Raw genomic sequence first — 22,696 nt, 5'->3', positions numbered from 1 at the left:
AAAGTAATAAATAATTATATATATATATATATATATATATATATATATATATTTTTTTTTTTTTTTTTTTTTTTTTTTTTTTTTTCAATAATAATTTTAATCAAAAAGCCTTTCAAGATGTTAAATCAAGAAGTAAAATAATAAAGGTAAAAGGTAAGATTTTCTTTGATTGAATTTAATAAAATATCAAATTTAATAAAATATCCAACAAATAACATCAAAAAGCTGAAAAATACTAAAATATAAATGTTTTTCTATAATGTCCAGGTCTATTTGCACACACGCTATGACACACCATGAAGATTTTATTCTCCATGTGGATGTGGAATATGAATTACTGACTCCTCTCTAATTGACTACAGCCACACACACAATCATTTATTGGTTTAATTAAGAGCAGCTCAGCATAGCAGCAATCTGACAGGCTGTCTCTCCTCTCACAAAACACACTGTGTGTTAAGTCTGGATGAGGAAGACTCTAAACAGAAAGAAAAACCAAACGATGGCCTGACAGAAAAATCTAAACTGGTCCCTTGTCAGGCTCTGTGTGTGGAGAACAGTTTCCACGGAAGCTCGAGGGCCATTAGAAATATTCATTTACTCATTCCCACAACACACACACACACACACACACACACTACAAACACAAACACGGCTACAGATGGAGCACTCGATGCAGTTTAAGACAGCAAGTGTTTAGTTAAAGAATACCAAAGGCTGGAAAGTTTGTTAGTTTGAGTAGGCCAGCAGCACAATGGTCAAGAGCTTCAATCTGGAATGTCATGACATCTGAGTGAGCGGACAGACGGAGGGAGGGAGGGCTTGTCATTTAAAGAACGCTTCACCCAAAGATGAGATCCCTGACGTCATTTATTGCCCCTGTGTAATGTAATGTTCATACCATGAGGATGCGGCGGTAGCTGTCTCGGTCTATTCCCCACAGTTTCAGGTCAGTCTTGGCTTTCACAGTAGCAGCTCGAGGTGTGCCGTATATCAGGGCCAACTCTCCAAAACTACCCCCTTCTCCAATACTAGTCACCCATTCACCGTTTACATACACCTGCAGAGAGAGAGAGAGAGAGAAATCATTGCTGATTTCGGTTTATAAAGCACGTGAATATGTATAACTTGTGTGGTTATTTGAAGACAACAGCTTTGACAATGCATTTGACTTTTATCATAATACTTCTGAATTAAACACATGATTGGAATAATGATTCATCAGGACACTTTTAGGACTATTTTAATTTTCATGGCCATTATGTATATACTAAGATTGATAAAATTCTCAATTCTTTTATTTTTATTTTACTAATGCAATATAAATTTGTATAAAAAAAATAAAATAGTTTTTTTAGAATGCCACAATTATTTAATAAAAACAGTAAAAATGGAAATTCTGTGAAATAATATTACAATTTAAAATAACTGTTTTCTATCTGAATAAATTGTAAAATGCCACTTAATGCATAACATTTTATAAAACATAATATATTATATATTATCTTCTAAACCATTCCTAGGCTTCTTCATCTACACCTCCTTTGAGAGTATTATACACACACGCACACACACACACACACACACACACACACACACACACACACGCACACAAACACACAAACACTTGGGACAATTACAGTTGTTTTAATATAAATATAATGTAATATAATAGATTTTTACTGAAGAAAAATTATATAAAATATATTCCTATTTTTGAAAGAAGATTTTTTTAAAGTGCATTCATTATATATATATATATAATGAATATATAATGAATATAATAATATATAATTTAATTAAAAAACTTAACATTATGAAATATTATAAAAAAAAATAATAAAAAAATAATAATAATAATTTCTGAACACAATGTAAAATGTAATTTATTGCCAAAATTTTCAGCATCATTACTGACATCTTCAGTGTAACGTGATCCACCAATGAGAATAAACCTAGAGGAAATGTGCTGTCATGACAATACTACAAACAAAAAAATAAAAAATAAAAATCATATTTCTTGACAGATTTCTTATGACATTCACCTATTACAATTTGAATATGATTCTGATAATGAATACCATAAACTGATAAATTGCACATAAAAAGACACAATTAAAACAAAACACAAAGTGGCAATATTTCCATCTCCGAGGACTGACTGAACTCTTGTTTCTTCTTAATGATAGTCGAGGGCATTCAGAGCGGGACAGGTGATCTGATAACACACTCGCTCCTTCTATCTGCTCAACCCTGTTGGACCCTCTAAAGTGTCTTACCAGGAATTAGATAACACCTCAAGACTCTTTCCCCTGTTTTGTCTTTCATTTTGGCATAACCGCAAGGAGCTAGAGAAGAGAATATCTCAATCAATCTGTGTTTTCAACAGCCACACACACAGAGAAGCACAGAGGCTGGTTGGGTTTCACCTGCGGACACACAATCCACTTGTCGATTTTATGAGGAGAGATTAAAAAAAACCTAACACATGGGGCAGAAATAAACGCTCATCTTCTGTCCGGCCCGGGCCAGGCGTCCTGCCAGACATCTAAGACACATTCCTCAGGTATCTCTGCTCTCCAGACCGGCCACTGGAACAGGTTCGGGTCACAGCTCCTTAGAGCCAGCCAACGTGTCACTTAAGGTGAGAAAGTGTGCTTACTATTCTTGCAATAAGCCTTCTGTCGTATATTAAAGGGATCGTTCACCCAAAAATGAAAGTTTTGTCATCATTTTCTCACCCCTAGTCACTCCAAACCCGTATGAGTTTGTATTTTGATCAAACGGTTACCGGCAGCCATTGACTTCCACAGTATTTTTGTTCCATATGGGAGTCAATGGCTACCAGGAGTTTGGTTAACCACGTTCTCAAAAAAGATTTTCTTTTGTGCACGTTTTTTGTGAGGAAACAATAATAAAAAATCAGTTTGGGATGACTTGTTCCTTTAAGTCATTTTATTGGAAATTTATCTTCTGTAAAAATAATGTCAAAAATGACTTCAAATGACTAAAAGTGCATGTTTTCTTCATGAGAGTGTGTGCACGTTATTGAAAGCCAACTTTCCTAATTAGCATGCAGTACTGTGCGCTCCAAAGTCACAGCAGATTTATCCTTTCTGCTAATGAGAGACATTGCTGTAGCATTGGAGATGCATTCCTGCGCGATAGCATGTGTCTGGGAGCTTTATGGAGCGGTGTGTTCTCGCTTACACACATGGGCAGATGGGTTAATGGCTGTATACTGCATGTATTTGACAGCATTATCGTAGTGAACGGTGGCTCTGCTGGTCTCAGTGCTCTGGCTCTGCCTCAAGAGCTCGATACGCCGCAATCTGATGTGGCAGTGACCCAGCGCTGACTCAACGTCACTTCGGAGCTCGTCCAGAGCAGAGGAGAAATATTAGCACCGATAAATCACACGAGGAGAACAAACAAGACTGCTAATAACATTAACAAGAGCACTGAGATCAGCTCTTTTGAAGTACAATAAAGCTTGATGAATTATGTAGACACACTCTCAAAGTTCTAGATTCAAAAATGGACCAATCAGAAATCGGCAATGTTATGATGTCACAGGCACGAGCACATTACCTTATGAATATCCGCATTTACGCTTGATGTCAGTAAGAATGTTTCGGAAACTAGTATTATTTTACAATTTAATTTATTAAATTGATCAAATGTCACAATCAAGACTTACTTTCTATGTATCAAAGAATCCGAAAAAAAAAAAAAAAAACGTGTCACAAGCAGCACAACTGTTTTCAACACTGATAATAATAAGAAGTGTTTCTTGAGCAGCAAATTCGGTATATTAGACGGATTTCTGCAGGATCATGTGACGCTGAAGACTGGAGCAATGATGCTGAAAATTCAGCGTTAACATAACATGAATAAATCACATTTTAAATGATATTAAAATACAAAACAGCTATTTTAAATAATACAAATATTTCACATTATTACTGTTTTTACTGATCAAAAATGCAACCTTGGTGAACACTTCTGTGAAAACATTTAAAAAATCTTACCAACTCACATTCATTCATGTACTGATCACTATCCAGCAGCTTGGCTTGTGGTTGTTAGTTGTTTAACATGTAAAGTAATAATTTATATCCATGTAATCTTAAAGTTACAGTAGCATAAACAGTCTGTTAGAAGAGTCACAGAGAGCGTGGAAAATGGTCATAAAAACTAAACTATGACCATTAACAGTTCAGGAAGCCATGACTGCCATTATTAATGGACTCTGGGGGAAAAAAATAAAATGCTAGAAAAGTGTGGAAAAGGCCACTTTAAACTAAACAATCTTAGTTACTACAGAAACAAAAAAAGGGGGGTGGAAAATTCTACAGATTCCCAGGATGATAAAGACAACTCCTGAGAGAGAGAAGGAAATGCATTTACAAAGAATTTCTTTTTTTTAAGGCTTCTTATCTTCTCTTTAAAACAAAACTTGGGAAGTGGATTCTCTGTGGAGATTACGAAATCATTTCTCTTGAACTTTATCCATGTCATCTTTTTGGGAGGTAAAACAATGACAGCAAGTGTTCCACTTCTTTAGTGTTAAAAAAGGTCAGTGGGTAAGATTTGTATCATACAGGACATATATACAGTACAGACCAAAAGTTTGGAAACATTGTTTTTGAAAGAAGTTTCTTCTGCTCATCAAGCTTGCATTTATTTGATCAAAGATACAGAAAAAAATTTAAAATTGGGAAATATTATTACAACTAAAAATAATAGTTTTCTATTTGAATATTTGAATATAAAAATATGAATAATTTATTCCTGTGATGCAAAGCTGAATTTTCAGCATCATTCCTCCAGCCTTCAGTGTCACATGTAGCATCCAGTCGATCACATGATCATTTAGAAATCATTCTCATATTCTGATTTATTATGTTGGAAACAGTTCTGCTGTCTAATATATTTGATCAATAAAAGGTTAAAAAGAACTGCATTTATTCAAAAAAAAAAAAAAAAATTCTAATAATATATTTTCGTTACTATCACTTTTTATCAATTTAACACATCCTTGCTGAATAAAAGTATTGATTTTATTTAAAAAGAAGAAAACAATATATACTGACCCCAAATTACTGACCAGTAGTGTATATTGTTCTTACAAAATATAATATTTACTTTTTATTCATCAAAGTATCCTAAAAAAGTATCACATGTTCTGAAAAAATATTAAGCAGCTGAACTGTTTCCAACTCTGATAATGAATCATCATATTAGAATGATTTCTAAAGGATCATGTGATAATGATCCTAAAAATTCAGCTTTGCATCACAGAAATAAATGATCATTTAAAGTATAATACATTTAAAAACAATTATTTTAAATTGTAATAATATTTCACAATATTACATTTTTTTTCTGTATTTTGATCAAATAAATGCAGGCTTGATGAGCAGAAGAAACCTCTTTCAAAAACATTAAAAATAGAGATGTTTACAAACTTTTGGTCTGTACTGTATATATTTACAGTAACAATAAGATTTTTTTCACAGTAGTAAGAAGAATAATGTGGGGCTTAATTTTCATGAAAAAAGTTTCATGGTTCTAAAAAAAGGTTTACATTTCTCGCAGAAAACACACAGGTAACGCATAACCTAAAGGTTTCATAAGATTCACCCTATCACACTTGCTATACTGATAAATATATTGCATTTGTAGACAGTTTCTTTGCTTTCCCAGGTCTAAATGAAGTTGGTTTCATGACTTTATGGTGATAAGTTGTGCATTTGACTGTAGAAACAGGTATGAAATACTGAACTCACGTCAACTTCTCCTTGATCGATCACATAAAAGTTGTCTCCTTCATCACCTGAGAAAGAAACCAGAGAAAACTGTGAGTTTATTCAAGTCAACTAACTTCAGGAAAAAGACTACCGATAAACAGCACTCTTTCCTTCTTCCTTTTCCTTGTTTTTCTGCTCAGCTGCGAAAATTGCCACTACACATACGCTACCATTCAGAAATCTGCTGCTCGGGAAATATTTCTTATCATCATCATTGTTCAAAACAGTTGTACTTATCAAAAGCCTTTTTCAGGGTTCCTTAAATAATAGAAAGTACCAGTATTTTATTTAAAATATCATTTTTGAGTAACAACGTAAAAGTCTCTGGTGAACCAGCATCCATGCTGAATAAAAGTATTCATTGCTTTATTTAAAAAAATTTAACTGATCCCAAACTTTTGAGCAAATCACCATAAAGTATTTGCTTAAAGTTAATTGGTCAATCTTTTAAGCGTGCATTAGCATCTAGATGACCCCGCGGACAACCTAAAAGCCACCAAACTCCCATTTTAATTTCATGGGACCGTTAAATTCAGGACAGAAAGGAGGAAAAGATAAATAACGTCATCTCGTTCCCAGATTCCATCCTTTTTTCGACACCCCGTTTCCCAAGAACACACACACAGTGGTGCGCGCCGCAGATAAAAGATGGCGCACCACTTAAAAAGCGTCTGCACCTCCCAGAGCGGCATCTTCTAAACCATTCCCAGGCTTCTTCATCTACACCCCATTTGAGAGTTTTTAATGGACGCCTGGGTGTGCCAGAAGCCACGGGCCCCGATCAACATTTCCAAGTTAAAGGCCGTTACATAAAGCATTTCTGTAGGTTCAGGGGCTCTTTGATGTCAGAGTGTGTGTTGAAACTGGTGTTTGGGATCCTGGTAGCGAGCGTGTGTGTGTTTGCGCATGCCAAAGAGTTAAAAGAGCCCGTGATCCGTGCGCTGCCGAGTTCACGCGGGTTCACGGGGCTAATTAACACCAAACACACTAAGCGCTCGTAAATCACACCAGCAATTCATCTTAACACACTCACCGATCGCTAGTGGCTTCCACGCCATCTCTCTCTCTCTCTCTTTCAACCCGTTCGGCTCATTTTTCTTAGTATTGTCCCTGTCTTCCTGTCTTTTATCACCTCTGCTCTGAAGTTTCTGTTTTTTGGCTAACAGATCCTTGAGTCGCAGAGTGCAGTCAAATATTTGACGAGAACAAAAAACGCACATACTAAACTTTGCACATTCCTAGATTTTGTTTTCTGCCCATGTTAGATAAACGCATCGAAACTCTGCTTGGAGAATCGATGCATTGCACAGAGAGTGTGTAAGACGTGCATGCAGTTCACTGTTCTCTATCGCTTATGAACTCCACATGAAACCAAAAAGAGCTCATTGTTTGACTGTGTAAAAAAAAACCCTCATCACCCACCGTTCCTTCTTACATAACTAAAACAATCTGCAATGCATTTGTGAACTGAGTATCAGTACTTGGTTTTGACGTTCTGATTGCTCAACATGAAGGTGTCATCATTCAGCCTTGTCTTAATGTGACTGCTGGCATACTGTAGGGCTGAATGCGGAGAGAAAAGGATGGAGAGCACTGGTCTCTGAAGAGTTTGAATGAGAAATGCATGGGTTTATAATAGAGATCACATTGCAGATGACTGCAAATACAGTTTTCCAGAGACACATTTCTTCTGGAGAAACTTCAGAAGATTTCAGCTAACGTCTCCATATGCTTTGAGGTATTTCAATCTTTCTACTTCAAAATAGCACATTTTGCTCAATGTATTACTTGCCATTTCTTTGTAATTATTTGTGGAATTGACAAGCAATTTCAGTTTAGAGATCTTTGTTTGGTTTGCATTCTTGTGTTTGCTAAATCTTGGATATCCTTCCGTCATGAGATGATTGTGGATCACCTTCAACGGCTAATTATAAAATAACATTTTTTGTAATACCAAAAATGCTAATTTCCTTTCACAATCAGAATTAGGTTTGGGTTAGTCTGTAGCTTGGTAAACTAAACTAAACTTAACCAGAATTACTAGTTGAACAAGCTGTTTATGAGGTTTCCTGACTAATATAGTGGTGCAAACTTGTGCTGTATGATATAAAACGACTGTTTTTTTCCATACTGTACCTTGCTGGATAACTGTCTCCCCAGCGATGTGTGTGACCGGGAACATGGCATCAAATATGTCACTAGACGAAAAAAAAAAAAAAGATATATTAGATTAATCTCTCATTTAATCACTGGAAATACAAAAACACAAATACAGAAATTAGTTCAGAAAACAAAATTCTGATCAAATGCGAGATGACCATGTCGGCTTCTACACACGTTCACATATCCACAGAAAAAAGACAACAAAGTAATAATAAACTGTTCATGCTCAGCTCTTTACGAGACACACACCCTCAAACAAGAAACAAAACCGCACAGCCGTGCCTGTGCGAAAGCAAAGAGTGTCATAAGTCACTACACATGACCCCTGACTCCATCCCACAATACACCTCTCCGGTTACTGCTGCCGGTTAGGCAGTGTTTATTCACTGCTGCTGTCAGTGCTTCAGTAGTGGTATTTATGTTGGGTTTGCATTTAGCTATCGCTTATTTTTATTTCAGTTTCAGTCATTTTAGCACTTCATCTTAAATCATTTCAATTAGTTGCAAAGACAACATTTCTAATTTTTTATGTTTTTTAAGCTTAGGTTTTCACCTCATATTTATATATAATTTTTTTGTTGTTATTTTAGTAATTTTACTATTTGCTTTTCTCATGTTAATTCATTTTTTTCATATTTCTATTTAACTTTCATTTGCTTTCATTACAGTTTTAGCTTTCATTTTAGCACTTCAGTTTAAATTATTTTATTTCAATTAGCTGCCATGCAAGATTTGTAATTTTTAAATAATATTTCAGTTTTTAAGCTTACGTTTTTTATATTTTAATTTATTTTGGCTTTATTTTAAATAGCAAATAAATAAATAAAATTCTAATTTTGGTTTAATTTTAGTTTTAGACACTGCAAGTCACACACAAGCATTTATTAATTAATACAAGTATACGGTGAGCTTAGCAGACACTGGTAATAATGCAACTAAGCCTAGCAAAACATGTAGAAACAGCGAAAGTTGTGACAATGAGTTCCTTTGAGTTCATACGTATGAATATAAGAGTAATCGCATGCATTCTACTTCAGAGGAAGCTTTAATGCAATGATTAGAGGCATTGAAGCTCATATTCCAGTCTTGAGAGCAAATAATGGAGCATCTGGTAGGTGGTCTTCAGTCACAGGCTCTTGGTTTTAGAAGTTTACTGAGTGTAAAGGATGTTTATTTACATGTTTATCTCATCAGCTGTCTGGCTGCGGGGATTCCCCGGCACTCGAACCCGTTCACAGCCACGCACTGCCTGGCTCCCTGGAGAACTGAACCACAGCTATTACAGCGAGGTGAAGTGGTTCAAACAGAGCTGTGAGCAGCCATTAAAAGAACCAGGATGGTTAAACTCAAAGTGTGATGTCAGAGTATGATGTCAGACAGAGGAAAGATCAGAGGAGAAGTCTTGAGGTAAAAGGAGGAGAAGGTGGCTGGTGATGAGCGACGGCGAGAGCGGCCTTACATCTGAGAAAGGAGTGGGTGGGAAGTGCTTGAGAAGGACTGAAAGCTCCCGTAGCTCAACTAGTGGTGCAAGAGATGACATGGTTAGAGGTTTACTTCCTTAAAACGGTTCAAAAGTTTGGGTTAGGAAATGTATTTTGAAAGAAGTTTATATTTTTATTCAGCAACAATTCAACCAAACTGTTGAACAGAGTAGTTTATACATCCAATATCTGGACATCTATGTTTAAAGGGCTTATGTGATGTTGCTAAAAATAACATTATTTTGTGTATTTGGTGTAATGCAATGTGTTTAAGGGTTTAAGGTTGCATATAATGTACATTATTGTTTCTCCTCTATGTCCCGCCTTTCTGAAACTCGTCGATTTTTTTAGCGAGGTGTGCTCTGATTGGACAGCTATCCAGTGCATTGTGATTGGCCGAATGCCTCAACCGTGTGACGGAAAGCATACAGTGATGCCGTCTCCCAGCAGGACGAGACTCAGTCCAGCTGCTCTGCCCGTGCACATCCCATCACTGGTGCTCTTTTAGCAGTTCAATCAATGTACTGTTTGGAGTAACTGAATAACTCGGGATATTGGTTTATTTCGCGTCAGAGGGAGTGCCAGGCACATTTATAAACCGAATAACTTACGTAACTAGTGGATTAGTGCGTACTGGAGACACAAACCGTTTCAAACAATTCAGTTGGATTTGGTGAACTGGTTCGACCAAGATCCGGTTAAACAGAAAGATTTGTTCGTGATCCGGACATCACTAGAGGAGACAAAACCAATAAAAACCCATTACAAACGAGGCATTTGTTGCATCAAGTGGGACATAATTACCGATTACAATGACTCATACTGTCTTTTTTAGGCATTGCGTTGTGTATCGCGCTGCGTAAACATCTTCCCACATCGTGACGTAGAGATGTGGGGGCGTGTTAGAACGAGCTGTTTTAGGAGAGAGTGGTTGACTTAACTTCTCAAAAGAATATCTTTTTGGATTTGAAACTTTAGTCTTTGCAACTTTACAGATCTTTTGTATGCACCAAGAGCTTGTAACACTCCAAAGAGGAAGGGAAAAAATCTAAATTGTATCATAAGATCCCTTTAAATAGAGAGATGGAATAATTCTAGTTCAAGTGGGAGATTGATGTAAACAGATATCGAATACAAGACATGTTGTGTGAAAGTAAACAGATGAAAATGGTCAAAAAAAATCTGATCTATATATTAAACCAGAGAGTCCAAATGCTGTCTTAAAGACAGCTAGCAAATATTTACTAACCAATTCTTGGTAGAAAATAGGAGAAAAATGAATTTAATTTTACCTGCTTTTTCATTTTTATTCTTTCCAAGAATTGCACACACATTATTGTCGGATATCATACACAACAACCATTGTATTTCACATGCTGGATATTTCAACCAGCAAAAACACCGACACTGACCATCTTCAGCGGATATACAGTACCAGCGCCAAAGCAGCACTAACCGGCATAAACCAGTCTTGACCAACATAAGCTGGTCTTTTGAGCAGGAGAAGGAATTAAAAACTGAGGAGGTGGATAGCAACATGAGAAGGAACAGGGGTTTCGTCTGAACCTGTCCATGAATGAGTGGGAGGTGGAAAAGTTGGTGGGTTTGAGTAAGAGTGAGAAAATATAAATGTTAAAACACATGGAGGGGTTTAGAGAGAGGCTGCAGGGGGGCAGATTTGGGGTGGGATACACCGAAGAAGGTGAGATGTGTCAGTGTGGTTGATGAAGTCACTATGAAGGATGAGTAGAGCACAGCCTTCTGGGAAAAGAATGAGTAAAGTATTCACAGTTCACATCCAAAAACCACAAACTGAAAGAGTGAGTGACGTTCACTGCTTTCAATGAATCAGCAGCTGATCAACTAAAGAAAATAGTGTGATAATGTACTGCCATGCTGTATATGTCAGGATTTATAACAGAATATAATGCTTTTTCTTCATCAAAGATGCATTAAACGGATGAAAAGTAACTGTAAAATGCATTTACAATGTTACAAAGGGAATCCGTTTCAAATAAACACAGTTCTTTTGATTTTTCTATTTAAACATTTCTGAAAGTATCACCGTTTACACAAAAATATTAAGCAGCAGCACAACTGTTTTTAACATAGATATTCACTAAAGCAAATCAGGATATCAGAATGATTTCTGAAAGATCATGTGACAGTGAAGACTGGAGTAATGATGCTGGAAATACAGCTTTACATCACAGGAATAAATTATATTTTAACATATATTCAAATAAAAAAAAAATATATTTCACAGTGTTGTATAAAAATCTGTTCCTGATTGCACCTTATTCTGCCCAATGATCATAACCGGCTAATCCCAGTTTGTGGTGCTTTCATGCAATTCAGGGACATTCATACCTTTTTAAAGATACAAAGCAGAACATCATATAAAGGAAGATATAAGATGACACTGAGCGTCTGCACAGTGGTCTGTAAATGACATGTTTTTAGTGTGCGTACGTGTGACCGCAAAATCATCACCTCTTCTCTTCTTCTTTAATTGGACCTCACTCTTTCAAAGGGAAAGTGTTAAAAGCACCAACATTAGGTCTCCTTTATTTGTCCGCACAAGCCTGAGCCTGCCTTCCCCTCGCAAACGTCAAGGAAAAACAGCTGAATGCAAAGGAACAAACTCTGTAGCCTTCAGACAGTAAAAGCCAGCCGAGGCAAAGCATGTTTCAAACCAAGTCATACAAGATGAGTAAAAGAAGACAAAAACATCCATTTTTAGTAAGCTCTCTCTTTAACTCTGGAATGGCGTAACTTTCACTTAATCATCAGTGAAGTCACATCAGAGAGTAACGTCTGGTTTAAAGCATGAGTGTGTGTTTGTTTCATCTGCGAGTGGAAGCTGCAAAATGCTGTGTGTTAAACAGATGACAGACTCACACACCTGTGTGCTTTTATGAGATCAGTCCCGAGACACGCTATCTGCAAAACACCGTCTCTCGATAAGGACAGATGTTTACAAATGGGTCTCTGTGTTCACATACCAGTCCATAATCCATAAAAGCACTTCCTCCAATGTGTAAAAAAAAAAAATCCATCCCCTGTTGCCCTCTCAGATCAGATCAGAGTTTTCTCTTGTAAAGAGTGCTTGATCTGTGCACATTTCTCTCCTGATTCAGACAAGATTACTTTACTGGAGAAAGCAATGGATATAGGAACGGTATTCACTGTAGAGGATAAAATGGTGAGCATAGTGATGTGATGCGAAAATGATCTGTTCAGATAAAAGAAACAAACTCATGTGTAAACCTGGACATTTTCAGCATACTCTACATGGCATACTCTCATGGCCAAAATGCCAACGCTCCCTCTAAGTGTGCAAACTGTTTACAAAGTGCTGACCTTGTTTCACAAGCGATGGCATCTGTAACAGAGAGGAAGGGACAAAGTCAGACTGATAAAGCCTCATTAACAACTTGACTGGGGATAATCAGCGGTTTCACTGTATCGGTATCACTGTAGGGTGGAAAAAAGCACACCCACTTACATAAACTATATATAAACGCGCACGCACACACACATGCCGCTCTTATCACTCATGAGCAGCAGATGTTTATCCACACTGCACAGGGTTGCTATGAGGCAGGGAAAACCCAGGTTTAATTGGCCACGAGCTACGTGTATTTATGTGTAACACTGCAGCTGTTTTGGACACACTTCTTCCTTTGGGATCCATCTGTCTGTCTGAGCTCGGAGTATGCAGTCTGTCTGTCTAGTCTATACGTCTGTCTGTCTTCAGTGATGGATGGATTCATTTACAGAGACACCAACACTGAAATCAAGCCAAAGAAGTGGATCTCACAGGAGATTTCGTGCCAGACTGTCAAAACCGCCACGTAATTGTCGTTTAATCAAGTGGAATGAATGAGTATTTAAGACACGGGACAACCTTCACACTGAGGTAGCTCCAGTGAATTCACATCCTGCACGAAACACACCACTCAGACGACACAAAAACACCTCACACGTCGAGGAAAAACAGCTGAAGGAGACAGTGCACTTTGAGCCAGGAAAAGAAAGAATGCAGGAATGTTTGGGAGGGAGGAAAGACAGCAGAACAACAGGAGGAAACCAGAGGAGAACAGAGACGGACTGAGACAGGGAAGGAGAAACAATGGTCATAATTGTCAGTTTAACACAGCTGAATCCACTTCACCATACAAAGGAAAGATCATCATGATACCATTGAGATTAAAAGGAGAGCAAATGTCTTTATTCTCTTGACTCTTCATCTCCTAAAGAAAAACGCTAGTCTTTCAGAAGAGATCCTAACAATGCAAATCTGCAATCAAATGCCTGAGATCTCAATATGAACGCAAATGTTTCTCACCGAATTCTTTCAACACAAAAGGATCTGAGCTGCTGTGCACATTTATTTTATATCGACATCTTTCAAAGGGGACAGACAGTAAGATTAGCTATTTAAAGAAATCAATACATTTGGAAAGGATGCATGACATTGTTCAAAAGTGACAATAAAGGCATTCATAAATAATGCTACAAAAGATTCATATTTCTAATAAATGCTGCTCTAAAGAATCCAGAAAAATGGGTTTTCATAAAAATGATATGAAGCAGCACAATTGTTTTCAACGCTGATAATAATAATAAATGTTTCTTGAGCAGCAAATCAGCATTAGACTGATTTCTGAAGGATCATGTGACACTGAAGACTGGAGTAATGACGCTGAAAATTCAGCTTTGACCTCAGAAAAATAATTATATCTTAATATATATTCAAATATAGAAAACACCTAAAGAAAACAATATTTTAATACTTTCCAAACATCTTAAGGACCCCGGACTGTAGTGTAGTGTAGTGTGTGACAGCATCTGATAGATTTAAGCCTATTTTATTACTTCTTAGGAATTTGAAAAGACTAATTTGAGACAATGTTGATCCACGGTGAAGCCCACATTAATTCTCCAGAGCTATGAAAGATCAACATCTGAGCAATGTGATTTCCTTCCAGTTCAGTATGATATTGCAAAATGGAGAACTTAGATCAATAGCGTCTGCGTATCTGTACATATCTGGCACACATTATCAAGGAAAAAAGTTACAGATTATGATGACACTGCCAAAAAAAGGTCAAATCAGAGGAAATCCAGAAAATAAATGTCTCTTCCCACATTTCTTAACAATTATGCCTTTGATACTGCAGATTTACAGTAGTGATTTTGAAGTATACTTTTTGTTTCAGTAGAACACATTTCTACTTTTTGGGGTTTGAACCGACAGCATCTGGATTACCAGAATGTCCAGGTTTAATCCCAAAATACAGACAATACTTTTTTTTTATGCATCATTCTGTGTTTGTTTGCTTTTTGTTTATTTTGATTATTTATTTAAATTTGTTGATTGATAAAAAATATCACATTCAGAAGATGATTACTGTATTACAGTTTTTTTCACCACATAACCATAACGAACACTTTAGTGCTTTAATGTGTTCACACCAAACGCGAATAGAGCGTCTGCCGCGAATGATTTCAATGTTAAGTCAATGCAAAGGCGAGTTTACGTGCGTCTGGAGGTCTTGCGGTGCGGATGACACGAATTCACCTCATTCGCGTGTCTAGTTTGCACGAATGACGCGAATTGAGCAGCTGGCGCGTTAACCAATCAGGAGCCACTCATTCAACATGGAGGAACGACTGATGTTTTCAGTGAGCAGTCAACCAGAGCTTTATGACACAATTATCACACTCAAGTTCATATTTCAGGAATAAAAAGGACCTCGCTTGGAAGAGTGTGTTGTAAATACACATTTAACTTTTGAGTCACGTACACGTTTAATGACCCGCTGCCTTCCCGCTGTTTTTTTTTTCACAACTATTTTCCCGCTAATATAGCCTACAGCTACTTTTCGCTAGCAAGATAATGCGTTTATTCAGTTTATTCAAGTGGAAAAGACCCGAGTGCTCGATCAACATCAGCCATCTTGCAAACAGACAACCGCTAGCACTTGCCCTTCCCACAAGAAGCGTCTCGAATGCATTCAAAATGTTCAAGCGGCAAACTAAACGCGGTAGACGCGAATTTGACGCTCTATTCGCGTTTGGTGTGAACACAGCATAAGTGTTGGTTCACCCAAAAATGAAAATGATGTCATTAATAACTCACCCTCATGTCGTTGAAGACCTGTCCATCTTGATTCGTTCATCTTCGTTCATCTTCAGATCATAAATTAAGATATTTTTGATGGACTATTTTAATTATGCCTTTACAAGCTTTCTGGGCCTTGAATGTGTCAGTCTATGGATGGTCAGAGAGCTCTCGGATTTCATCAAAAATACCTTCATTTGTGTTTCAAAGAGAAACAATGTTCTTACATTTGGAATGGCTTGAGGCGGAGTAATTAATGACAGTTTTCATTTTAGGGGGAACTATCCCTTTAATTTTTTAATAAAATGCAACATTAAATTTTTTTTGAAAGGCTCTAAAAATTTTCCTTATTCAAAATATAGTTGCCTATTTTTTCTTTTGGCTTTAAGGTGAAATATGACCTGGCCTTTTGAACCATGGAGGAAAAGAAGCTCTGTCTTTCTCACGTGTCCTGATCACAAGGCCGACGGTCTCACCTACAAACACTCACACAGGCAATAAAAACAGAAACGCAAACTAAAGTGTCTTACATTTGACGGGAAGTGCTGCATGGCCTGAATCATTTGTTTCGGAGTCCAGCAGAGGAAAGGGAGCGATGTGTTTGAAGAGGAGAGCTCAGCACAAACAGCTCAGCCTCTTTTGTCCAGTGTTTACACAGCTCACAGGAGGACGGGAGAGGAAAAGAGGCCTACAAATGCTGGAATTGCATTAACTGGAACAAATTTAGAAAGGCAGTAGAGGAGAGATCCACTTACTGCTGATTATTCTGATTCATCCACTTTCATGCACGCATTAAAGGACGTACAGACACTGAAACAGTGATGGACTTGCATGGATTTTAATAGCCATGTCAATATAATAATATAATAATAATATAACATTGCTCTTTATGTTTTTTTTTTTTTTTGATTGCTTCCACTGTCCTCATTTGTAAGTTTGTCTGCTAAATGAATAAATGTAAATGTAAATATGAGGAGAACAGGGACAGACAAAATGCAGAATATATAATAGTTATTAGCTAAATAAAACATACATATAAATTTATAAACAAGTAAATAACCGATTAACTGAATAAATGAACATGTAAATAAAAATATATAACTAAAATGTATAAATAAAAATAAATAAATGAAACAAATTAATAATAAAAAAACGAAATGAATAACTATAAGTAAATTAATGTAAATGTATTAAAACAAGAACATAACAACAACAAAAAATAATTACTTGTTGCTCAAATTAAATAAATTAAAAAAATACTCATTTATGAATAAATAAATAATGATTAACTAGCTGCATAAACAAATGCATGCATATTTTTAAATATCAATATATATAAAATATAAATTTTTCAATAAAAATAAATAAATGAATTAAATGTATAGATAAAAGCATAAACACATATACATTTATAATACTATAATTATTGCTGAAATTAAACCAATAAGATCATTAAATCAAATAAATGAGTACATTAATGTATGAATAAATAAAAAATAAATATAAATGTTTAAACATTTAAATAAACAAATAATAAATAGGCAAATAGTTTACAAGAAAATAAGTAAAATTAACTATTTGAAATAACTAAGTAAAATAACAAATAAAAACATTCATAAATAAATTATTCATTTATTTATTATTTAATGCAATGTTTACCTGAAATGTTTTTTAAAATATATATATTTTTAATGTATTTATTTAAAGCAATAATCTCCTTAAATGTAACATGTTTGTGTGAATATATACTGTATATACTGTACAGAGTTATTAGTTGATAATAGACTTTAGCCTTGCATATGTATTTCTTCGATCTTTTGCCCCTTCAGAAATGTTCACTGATACAGTTGCAGTGAATTCCAGAGGGATGGCAGGGACAGGGTGGGTGGTAACGGGACGGGTCAGGGGGCCCAGACAGGCCAAAACAGCACATTAAACACTCCAGCTCAGAAGACATGAGTGTGAGGACAGAAAAGAAAAAAAAAGATATAAAAGAATGCAAACAGGACGAATGTGGGGAGAGAGAGAGAGAGAGAGAGAGAGAGAGAGAGAGAGAGAGAGAGAGAGAGAGAGATGCTTCTTGTGGCGACTGACCTCATTAGCAGAAACTCCCTTTGTGACAGCACAAAGCTATGCTAAATATTGACCACACACAGACTCGCAGTTTACAACATCTCTAGTGACACTCGCAGGGTAAAACTGCCACAATAATTCTGCACGGGAAGAAAGACGAGTGAAACTTCCAGCTGGGGACAGCCTTCACTGCACACACACACACACACTTGCTGTGTAACTGCCCAGACAAACATCCTCGGGCCAAGTCAGTTAAGGCTATTCATTAGCCAGCCACTTTTCCTCCTCGTTCCTGGTGAGAGTGTGTGTTTGTACGAGAGCGCTTACGACATCGCCGCTGCCAGAGCAAACACACCTGTGTGGAAGCTGTCAAGTGCCTCCCAAAAGCGGCCCACATCACAGCCAAACATCGCCGCTTCCTGTGGGCCGGAGTTTAACAGCTCACAACAACATAACAGCTTCAAATTATACCGTGTTGATGAGCGTACAGGATTGATACAGTATAACGTCATGCGCTCATTCGCTCCACTCTAAAGGAACCGAGTCTGACTGTTGGAGAAACAGCACCTCTCACAGGATAGAGAGAGAAACTGCAGGGTCGAGGTCTTCTGTTCTAGTACACTACTGTTCAAAAGTGTCAACATATAGACTTGTATTCAGTAGAATGCATTCAGTTGATCAAAAGTGTCAGTAAAGGCATTTATAATGTTGCAAAAAGGCTTATTTAAAAAAAATGCTGTTCATTTGAACTTTGTTATGCATCAAAAAATACAGATTTTTTTTTGTGTGCAGGAAAACATGAAGCAGCACAACTGTTTTCAGCATTGATACTAATCAGAAGTTTCTTGAGCATAAAATCAGAATTTGATAATGATTTCTGAAGGATCATGTGACACTGAAAACAGCTTTGATCACAAGAATAATTTATTCTTTAAATAATATTAAAATTAAAAATAGACATTTTAGTGTTCAAAATTCAGATTCAGTAATTGAAACGATGCTGAAAAAAATAGATGAAGGTAAACTTAAACTTACATTTAGCAAATAAATGTGTTAAAGAGAAAAAAAATAACTAAAATAAATAAATAAACATAAAATAAAAACCTAAATAGAAATATTTAAAACTAATAAAAATGACAAATAAACATAAAACTTACTACAATTAAAATTAAAATAAAAGCTAATTTTAAATATTATTCACAAATTATAATAATATATATAATTCTAAAATAACACTTTGTAAATCTACCTCAATGTAGTTGAAAGCATCATCATACTAAATGAAATATTTCATAATCAAGTGCAGAAATGTGACCCTGGAGCACAAAACCAGTCATAAGTGGCACAGGTATATTTGTAGCAAGCCAAAAGTATGTTGTATTTGTGTATTCATGTCATTTACACAGTGTTCTCTATAACTCTTAGATGCCGTGTAGAATTAAATCAACTGTGAAAGAGGATTGTCAGGTAAATGCTGTTGAATAATGAGCAAAAAGCCCAAGATTAATGCCTAATCCACATATGTTCATGAAGAGCGGCTCTCGTTCTCGGTTTATCTCTGGCTCTTCTGAAGAGTGCACCATTTGAGCTCATATCTGAAGGAAAAGGACAGCCACCTGGTGTGGGAGCATTTGAGCAGATTATGAGGCAGATCTAAGAGTCAAAGGTGTCCTCCATTAGCCTGAGCTCTGAAGCTGTGATTCGGGTTCATCCGATACAGCCGCAGCGTTACGTCACCCGCAAACTTCCTCTGCTCCCCATTTCCTCTGCCTAAAACAGACCGGGACAAAATAAACTGGCCTTACAAGACCTCTGCTGCGTGTGTGGCCTATCAGGTAGACTATGAGCTGTGCTATTTAAAAACACTCCAAACCAAAAGGCTGATGAACAGGACGACTTGCTTCAATCTTTACTTCGGTTTTATGAGCTGTTTTAACTAAAAGGTAGTCAGAAACAGAAAAGATCGGATGGCATTCAGAAATGACTATTTGTACATTCGGAGGAGCTTTACTGAGAAGTTCATTAATGATCTGATGCACTTTGTTGTTTCCAAAGATGTTCACTGTCCATCAGCACTGGGATATGAGAGCAAAGGCCAGAGGCTGCTGGGTCAAGGGTCAAGGGTCAAAGGCCAGAAGGGTCATTACTCGATGCTTAATTGGTGGATTACCCCAGCTGCATGCTCTACTTTATGTGAACACAAGGACACACACAAACACACACACACACACACACACACACACACACACACACACACACTAACTAGCACTGGATTAACCAAATCTGTCTGCAGAAAAAAATATAAGAAATAATAATTTAACTGCTTTCATGAATAGGCAAAATCCAGTGATAATATATATATATATATATATATATATATATATATATATATATGTAAATTATATGTTAATATTTAAAAAATAAATAATTTTAGAACGATGTATTTAACATTGGTAGTAATATATATATATATATATATATATATTATATATATATATATATAAACATTTTTTAACGATGTTTTTAACATTGGTAGTAATATATATATATATATATTATGTAAAAAAAATTTGCTGCATAATATTTTTTTGGAAACTGTGATATAAATATATTTTTTAGGATTCTCTGATAAATAGGTAAATAAGTTCCAAAGAACAGACTTTATTTGAAATGGAAATCATTTACTTAATTTCTTAAAAAAAAAAAAAAAAAAAAAGTTCCTGCTCCCACACTTTTGAATGCTAGTGTAATTTCAGTGCGTGTTAGGAAGTGAATCAGCTCCTGTACTTTCACAGTGTCACATTCTGACCTGTGCATTTCTGTTTCAGACTGTGCATCTGCACTGCATTAATTGTCGACTGCTTTAAGAGCTTCTCTGAAAACCCAACACCATCCGTGTGCTCGGGCAGGCTGCAGCATGCAGTTTCATGCACTGATTTTTACGGCCAAATCTAGATACTGTACATCAAACTCATCCCTAAAATTGTGCCACGAGGAGGAAAAATCTTTGCTCATACATAATGGAAACCTTTAGTTATCAATTGGTATTTTACTGCTAGTACAAAATGCAATTATGAGAACGAACACAAGTACCAACAAGCCAACATGAACTAAAAATAATATCACTGCATGTTCATACGATTCCCAGCCAAAGTTAATAAGCAGCGTATTATTAGTGGTGCATGTTTAACTTTGGTGCACAAGTCGTCCCCTACAACACTGTTGCTAATAACAAAATACCTCAAATTGTGAGGCTTTTTTGAGAAGAGCTCTCTTCATTTTCTAAACTATGCATGATTTTTACCTGACAGAGGAAAAACCACAAGATAATTAAAAGATTTACATTAAGGGAAGGACCAGTACCATATTTACAGGAAAGAGTATCATGAAGACTTAGGGGTGAGCACTTTTCAACTAATAAAAATAAATAAATGATAAAAATTGTACAATAAATTAAACAACTACTACAAGCATACCCAATCTTACCTGGATACAGTAAAGTGATATGTACTGTAAAGAAAATCTCAACTGCATGACTGGTACTGCATTTCGTTAAAAAATAATGAGAAATAGATTTTCAACACTGATAATAAATCAGTACATTATTAGAATGATTTCTGAGTATCATGAGACGCTGAAGATTGGAGTAATGGCTGATGTAAATTCAGCACTGCATCACAGAAAGCATGATATTGTAAGGTATAGTAAAATAGGAAAACACTAGGGGTGGCACGGTTCAACTTTTTCACGGTTCGGTTTGTTTCACGCTTTTAGAGTCACGGTTTTCGGTACAGTTCGGTATGTGCTATGTTTATGGAAAAACTATACTTTCTAATAAAAAAAGAAGAATATTCTATCCAACTACAAGCAACAGCACAAATAAATAAAATAGAGTAAAGATACAAACAATAAACAGTGATTTTCAGTTTTTTTTATTTATTTTTTTAGGTAGGTCTAGCATACGTTTTTAGGTACAGAAATTTTATAAAGTAATCAAATGTAAAACAGCATTGCATATTGGACTCTATAAATTAAAGATTGTTCTTTATTGAAGTTATAAAAGCTTTTTAATCAAGAGCAGTGAGTGATTTCTTTGTTGTTGTTCGATTAATATAAGAGAATGCAATGATACAGTGGCCGGCGTTCAGCCGGCTATGTCTGCTGTAGGATACGTACTAAGACGGGCACTTTTACACATTTTTTGTCTGAATTTGTCCATTAGAGAGAGCTTAATATTTGTGCGCATTCTGAGGTGCGGGTTTTGACACTTTGGATGAGCGCATGCATAAATCTTCTCACTGCGCGTGCGAGCTCGAGTCCTCTGCCTCTTTAATGTTTAAACTGACAAAGCTTAAATGAGTTTAGTTTAAACACATTAACATGTGCTGTTCAGGTCTCATCTGTGTGTGCGGTTTCAGCACCCGGATGATGACAGAATAAATGACTGCTCATATTCCAGCATAAGACGTTCACATTGAACAAGATTGAATGATCTGTCCAAGGTTTTTTTTTTTTTTTCCCCTCATCGCTATTGTTGTAATGTCTGGGAATCCAGAATGCGCTTGCATCAACAGAAGCATATATTAGTTGAACCCAGTTTGTTTTACGTGCTATTTATAGCAAACCATATTACAGATGCTTTGTCAGATTGAAGCTGAACAACGGTCCTGAACGTGCTGAACCGTGTGGGCTGAACCGAACGGACCCTGCCACCCCAAGAAAACACTATAAGAAATTGCAATAATATTTCACAATATAAAAATTTTTCTGTATTTTTTATCAAATAAATACAGCCTTGATGAGTATAAGGCTGATCCGTTAAAAAACTAAGCGTACTGATCTCAAACTTTTGAACGGCAGTGTATAACAGGGATGCACCGATGTCTTGCCTGACGAAGCCTTTAAGAGTCGAAACATTGTGGTCTTATACATTTTTGAGAGCAGTAGTGGTAGTATGGAATTTTTGTTTACTAGATCGTCAGCGTCACATTTGCAGATTACAGATTTTATTTCGTTTTGGAGACTATTTAATTATT

At 36.1% G+C, this 22,696-nt stretch overlaps 1 protein-coding gene across 3 annotated transcripts in view; it reads right to left on the bottom strand.

Annotated features, from left to right (window-relative positions):
• Positions 1-22,696, bottom strand: part of LOC113067649 (cAMP-dependent protein kinase type I-beta regulatory subunit) — a 53,563-nt gene that overhangs the window by 18,692 nt on the left and 12,175 nt on the right. For all 3 annotated transcript variants that reach the window (XM_026240027.1, XM_026240029.1, XM_026240028.1), the window contains exons 5-7: positions 7,950-8,011; positions 5,793-5,839; positions 902-1,060 (exon numbers count right to left, since the gene is read on the bottom strand). In XM_026240027.1, coding sequence (XP_026095812.1) covers positions 902-1,060; positions 5,793-5,839; positions 7,950-8,011 — 268 coding nt within the window. The remainder of the gene's footprint in view (positions 1-901; positions 1,061-5,792; positions 5,840-7,949; positions 8,012-22,696) is intronic.

The sequence above is a fragment of the Carassius auratus genome, linkage group LG28B (assembly GCF_003368295.1).
Source record: "Carassius auratus strain Wakin linkage group LG28B, ASM336829v1, whole genome shotgun sequence".
Lineage (NCBI taxonomy): Eukaryota > Metazoa > Chordata > Actinopteri > Cypriniformes > Cyprinidae > Carassius > Carassius auratus.
This window is presented reverse-complemented; position numbering and strand designations above follow the sequence as displayed.